Raw genomic sequence first — 6,000 nt, 5'->3', positions numbered from 1 at the left:
ATTTAGGATCAGTATAGTTTACATTTATTTATATGTACATATGCCATGAAATTCATTCATGTTGTTAATTTTGAATCATTTAGTTTGGGCATAGATGAATATAATTACTAATTAGTGTGTTTCTAACTATCTCGTGGATTTCTTTCTTTACTCTACTACACTTCATATAAGGCACATCCTATGTCTAATAGGATTCTTGTATATAATCTAAAACACCAACATTTATTGACAGTAATATCAGTCTTTTTTTTTTTTTTTTTTTTTTTTTTTTGTATTTACATGTTTGTGAAACTGTAAATGGATTGAAAAGTTAGAAATTTTTTCTTGTTTATTACTATTTTTGTTTATGTTTGAGTAGTAAGAGTTTTATGTTTGGTTAGATCTTATTAAGTAGGTGTTTAATTTTAAGTATTGATTTTATTCAGGAGATCTGCTTAATTATAGAGATTGAGATGGATAGAAAAATAAATAAAATCTTATGCGAGGGGTAGTTTTGTCACATAAATACTAACAATTTTCCTAAAATGTAAATTTATATCGAATACTAACTATTTTTGTATTTGACTCTTTAAATAGAAGTATGAAAATTTGAACATCGGGAGATGTTTAAATACTAGAATTTGGGTGGAAAGGGAAAGTTATACGATTTTCATTCTTAATCTTCACATTTTGCAACGGTTAGTGTCCTACCATTTGTCTTTTCCCTTCATGACCGTCGATGTTCTTCACGATTTTACTAGATACTCATTTTATTAGTCTTTCATGTTAAAGTTTGACAAATGGAGTATAAACGATAAACGGGCGATTTAGCTTAAGCGGATTTTTTTTTTCCTACTCCCTCTTCTATTCTCTTCTTAAACAAGAAATTTCACCCCATTAGTCCTTTAAAAAAAAAAATGGATGATAACTTTATAAATTATTTTGCTATTTATTTTATTTATTTTTAATTTTTGGAGTCAAATATTTTGCTTATTAGACCAATAAAATTCCACGACAATTGATCTAGAAGATTAGAAATTTTGAAAATAAATAGTCAAAACCGTACTTTATTCGTACTTTCTCAACTTTCCCCCCAAGTTTGCTCATCTACGCCGTGACGCAATGTGGAATCTAAAGCGGCGTGAAAACCCAAATTTACCCCTACCCTTCCCTCTCACCTCTCTCCACATACACTCATTAATCTCAAGGACAAATCCGTCATTTCCTTCACAAAATCCAACCTTTTTTCTATAAAGACCTTTCTCACAACTCCCACTCCCATTTCCATTTCCTACCCACTTCCTCATATTCCAAATTCAATAGTTTCAATAAACTAAACTTCCTACAATAGTTGTCTTCGTCTTAGTTCAGATCTAGAATTATTCTCAACTATTCGTACGTTCGAAAGATCCTAAGCCATTAGAGCTTCTTTTTTTTCTTTTTTTTTTTGCCTCTAAAATTTATGAAGAGAGAAAGGGAAGGAGAATTTGAAGGTTTAGATATGGTAGATTGCTTGATGTTGTTGTCCAAAGTGGAGGAGCCATGGCGGAAGAGTAGTGCTCCGGCGGCGGATTCCGGCAAAGCTTTTGTGTGCAAAACGTGTAATCGGGAATTTTCATCGTTTCAAGCTTTGGGAGGACATAGGGCCAGCCACAAGAAGCCCAATTTCAAAGACGCTAACGGCCCATTAACTAAGCCCAAGGCCCATGAATGTCCGATTTGTGGGCTTCATTTTCCGATGGGACAAGCGTTGGGCGGCCACATGAGGCGCCACCGCACCACAGCCACCACCGCCGCCGTCGTGGAAAAATCTGATGGGTGTGGGAAAAGGGGTTTTGGGTTGGATTTGAACTTGACGCCAATAGAGAACAATTTGAAGTTGCAGTTGACTACTCCCTTTGTAGATTGTTTTAATTAATTATTTATTTTCTTAAGGCCTAAGGAGTTTTGATTTTATTTTTTTTTTTAAGAAACAATTCTTTATTCATTTATTATATTCTATATTCATGAAGATTGAATCATTTATTTTTCATTTGATTTTTTTTTTCTTTTAACACCCTCCTCACCCATGGTTGAGCATAGAAATTGAAATTCCAACTTCGATTGATAATAAAAAAATTTAGCTTGATTAAGCTATGTTATTTTTTTTTTTTTCCTCCTTAATTGATCATGGAATGTTTAGAAATTTGTATTAATTAATATTTATAATGATTTAATTAATCATTAAATTAAAATCTAAGGGTAATTGTGGAACACTAGAAAGCAAGAAATTTGAAGGGGTATAAATATTTTAGGAAAAAACACAAAACACATCTTCTGTCTTTCTATTTAGTTCATAGATATTAGAACATTATAATTTTACTTTTTTGAGTTTAACTTATATTTGGTTGATAAGATTTTAATATTTATATTTTTAACCTTGATTTTTCATTAAATATTTACTTTACTTGGTGTTAATGTCTATTGATTAATTTAAAATAATTATGATTAAATTATTTTTCACTAATTTTTTATTACTACCAAAATTAATTTAGAATTTTTCACATCATAATTATTATAAATTAATTAACTAAAAATTAATGTCAAGTACCATAGTGATCATTAGCAAAAATTCAAGGGTAAATGTGTAAAATAGTAATACTTAACCATTTAAGGATCCAAATGAATACTTTAACTCAAAATTCAAGGCTTAAAAATGTAAGATTTTGAAACTCATGGACCAAAAAGAAAATGAAATTAAAAATTTATAGGTAAAATTGTAATTTTTAAATTTAGGAACCAAAAGGAAAATAAACATAAAAGTTAGAAACTAAAAAGTGTAATATGGACTCTTCCACACTTATCTGTCCATAAGTGCTATATGTCACCATTATACTTTTTTTATATTAAATTTTTACATGGCACCCTCTTTAGTTTTAAATAACCGTATTTGCCTCTTTTTTCTTCAACTAATAACTTTTTCTCTTCATCTTTAATTTATATTATTTTTTTATATGTTTAATTTTGATTTATTTCATTTTCTTTTTATTATATTTGACTTTTAACTCTTCACAATTTCTTTTATTTTTATTTTTAGTTTTCTTTTCTCATTCTCTTATTTTTTATATTATTTACCAATATCATCATTATTTTCATTTCATTTTAACAATTTCACACTCTCATCTTCATCTTCTTTAGTCTCTTCTCCGTCAATTCAACACAGTTTCACACTTCATAATCCTTGTTTGAAGGTTTGCACTCCAACTATTTTACTTCATTCGTTCTTTCTGTTAAGAGTGAATTTTAGCCTATCAAAATAAAATTAAAAATCAAGATAAAATAAGATGATAATATTTAATCTAGCTTGTTTAGATTAGGAATTTATTCTTTGCACATTAAACTCTCTTTCTAATAACTTTTTTATTTAGTTTGTGAAAAAAAATTAATTATTCAAATATAAGGTTACAAATAAAAAGTATCCTAATGGTTAAGCATAATTACAAATATAACATAAATATAATAATTAAGTTAAAATAAATCTTTATTCTTCTTTGTTTTATTTTAAAAGTACACAAAATAAATTAAAATAATAGTGAAAAAAAAAAAGAATAGAACTAGGAATAGAGATTAGAAGTGTTGAAATTAGTTTGAAAATAAAGGTTAAAATTAATATATGGGTTGTTAGAGAAGAAAGGGTTGTTAGAGACTGAATAAATAAAATCAACTTTTTTTTCGTTTTGCATTCAAATGAAATAATGAAGAAATTGGTAAAGAAGATACAAATAAGGGAGTGAGAAAAGAAAATTAAAAATACACGGGAATGTGAAGAATTAGAAATCAAATATAAAAAAGAGAAAATTGAATAAATTAAAATTAGGTATATAAAAAATAATATAAATTAGAGATGGAAAGAAAAAGAGAATTTTTTTAAAAAAATAATGTTATTTTAATATATATTAACAAAAAAGGGTAGGGTTGAAAAGATTGACAAAAATAGGTTTTTTAATTGTCTCCGGTACACAATTACGCCTGAATCGTGTACCCGATACACGATTAGCTCTAAATCATGTACCCAGTACACGATTGCCCTTGCCCGTTGATCCTGACCGTGTACCGATACACGATTATTTTAAGTCATGTACCGGGTACATGACTCCTTCTCCATTAAACCGCCATGGCTCTTCTTCTTCCTCCATCAGAAACTTTTTTCCTCCAAAAACTTCGATCTTCCTTCGTCTTCCTCCGTCCAAACATCATCCAAAAACCTCCACTTTGCCTTATTTTCTTTTGTTGCTGTCACCGTGAGTCGATCTACCAAAGGATTTTCTTCATCCGAAGTATTTTCTTTGACTGAGGTAAAGTTTTTTTCTTTAATTTTTCTCAATATATGTATTTGTTTATAAAAATGAGGATCAAGTTCGAAAATGTATAGTTTATAGATCCATGATTTAAATATATAATCTTCATCTATATATCATTTTGGTTGCATGATATATGTTGAACTTAGAAATTAGATTTTGTTTGTCGGTTATTTTTTTATGATTATGTTGGCCTATTTGTTGGACTATTTTTTTTTATGATTGGGTTGAACCTAGAAATATATGTATATGTTTATAAAAATGAAGATTGCTTCACATATATACTATTTTGTTTGCATGTTGAATTAAATGATGATTCATGTATATATTATTTTGTTTTTATTTGGGTTGATTTAAATGTATAGTTTATGAATCTTAGATTTGGGCTGATTTAAATGTATAGTTTATGGATCTTAGATTTAGGTTGATTTAAATGTATAATATTTAGATCAACTTAGAAATTGGATTTTGTTGGGTTCATATGAACATATTTTTATCCTGAAGATTTAGTTATTCTTGAACCTGGAAATGATGGAGACATTGATATTGATGTTGAAGTTGATGAATTATTTGGAAACAATAATAGTGGAGAACATGATCTTGAATTGGTACCGTCGTCGGATATAAAAACAGGGTCTACGAGATTATTGTAGTGGAATCAAATCAAGATCTTTGGTATGTGAGATGTAAATCATGGAGGGATGGTTGTGAATGGAGGTTACGGGCACGTCGACGTAATTGTATATTTTATGTACTTGTATTGTTTATGTAATTGTATCTTTTATGTACTTATATTTTTTATGCAATAGTTTCATTTTATGTAATTGTACTTTTTATGTAATGAATTTATTTTTCATGTAATTGTATCTTTTTATGTACTTTTTATGAATCTTTTATGTGATAAATTTTATTATGTAATGTAATTTGAACTTCTTAGGTAATGGAGCCTGATCCTTCTAATCTTGTACAACTATATCAACAAAATATGCATCGTTCACAATCGGTATAAGATAGTTCTTCTACAATAGTTTTGAGTTTTCGAAGAAGGGAGACATTTGCACAACATACTATCCCATTTGATCAACACATTATTCCCTACGTTGAACAGGTAGGTGGGGTTGCACAAATTGGATTTATCCAGCTTGATTGGCACTTCATTATTGCTCTAGTTGAGCGTTGGAGACCAGAAACCCACACATTTCACCTGCCTTGTGGGGAATGTACAATCATGTTGCAGGATGTTGCCATACAGTTTGGGTCAGAGTGGACGGACAACCATTGACAGTTTCACTACAATATGATTGGAAGAATGTCTGTGAAGAGCTCTTAGGCATTCTACTAGATGATCTGAAAAACTCAAGATTGTATATCCCTTGGTTGGCGTCCCAGTTTCTAGAATTACCTCCCGATGCTGATGACATCAGCGTACGTAGGTTTGCACGAGCATACATTATGTAGTTTATTGGAGGATTTTTGTTCGCTGAAAAGTCAAATACTCTAGTGCATCTCATGTTCCTCCCGTTACTATCTGATTTCGAGCATGCTGGTACGTACTCGTGGGGTGGTGCATGTCTTACATGGTTGTATAGAGAACTTTGTCGGGCTACCAATGTACAAGCGTTGGAAATAGTGGGGCCACTGATACTACTACAGGTATGGGCTTATGATAGATTTCCAATTATAA

General features: G+C 29.9%; 1 protein-coding gene across 1 annotated transcript; it reads left to right on the top strand.

Moving 5' to 3' along the window:
• The first annotated feature begins 1,258 nt into the window (after positions 1-1,258).
• LOC120083608 (zinc finger protein ZAT11-like) lies at positions 1,259-1,935 on the top strand. The gene has a single exon (XM_039039430.2). The coding sequence runs from the start codon at positions 1,442-1,444 to the stop codon at positions 1,895-1,897; it is 456 nt and encodes a 151-aa protein (XP_038895358.1). The 5' UTR covers positions 1,259-1,441; the 3' UTR covers positions 1,898-1,935.
• The last annotated feature ends 4,065 nt before the right edge of the window (positions 1,936-6,000 follow it).

The sequence above is a fragment of the Benincasa hispida genome, chromosome 8 (genome assembly GCF_027475165.1).
Source record: "Benincasa hispida cultivar pf3 chromosome 8, pf3_genome.v1.1, whole genome shotgun sequence".
Lineage (NCBI taxonomy): Eukaryota > Viridiplantae > Streptophyta > Magnoliopsida > Cucurbitales > Cucurbitaceae > Benincasa > Benincasa hispida.
This window is presented reverse-complemented; position numbering and strand designations above follow the sequence as displayed.

Coding starts and splice junctions, on each gene's coding strand:
- LOC120083608 (XM_039039430.2), top strand. CDS start 1,442: ATGAAGAGAGAAAGGGAAGGAGAATTTGAAGGTTTAGATATGGTAGAT.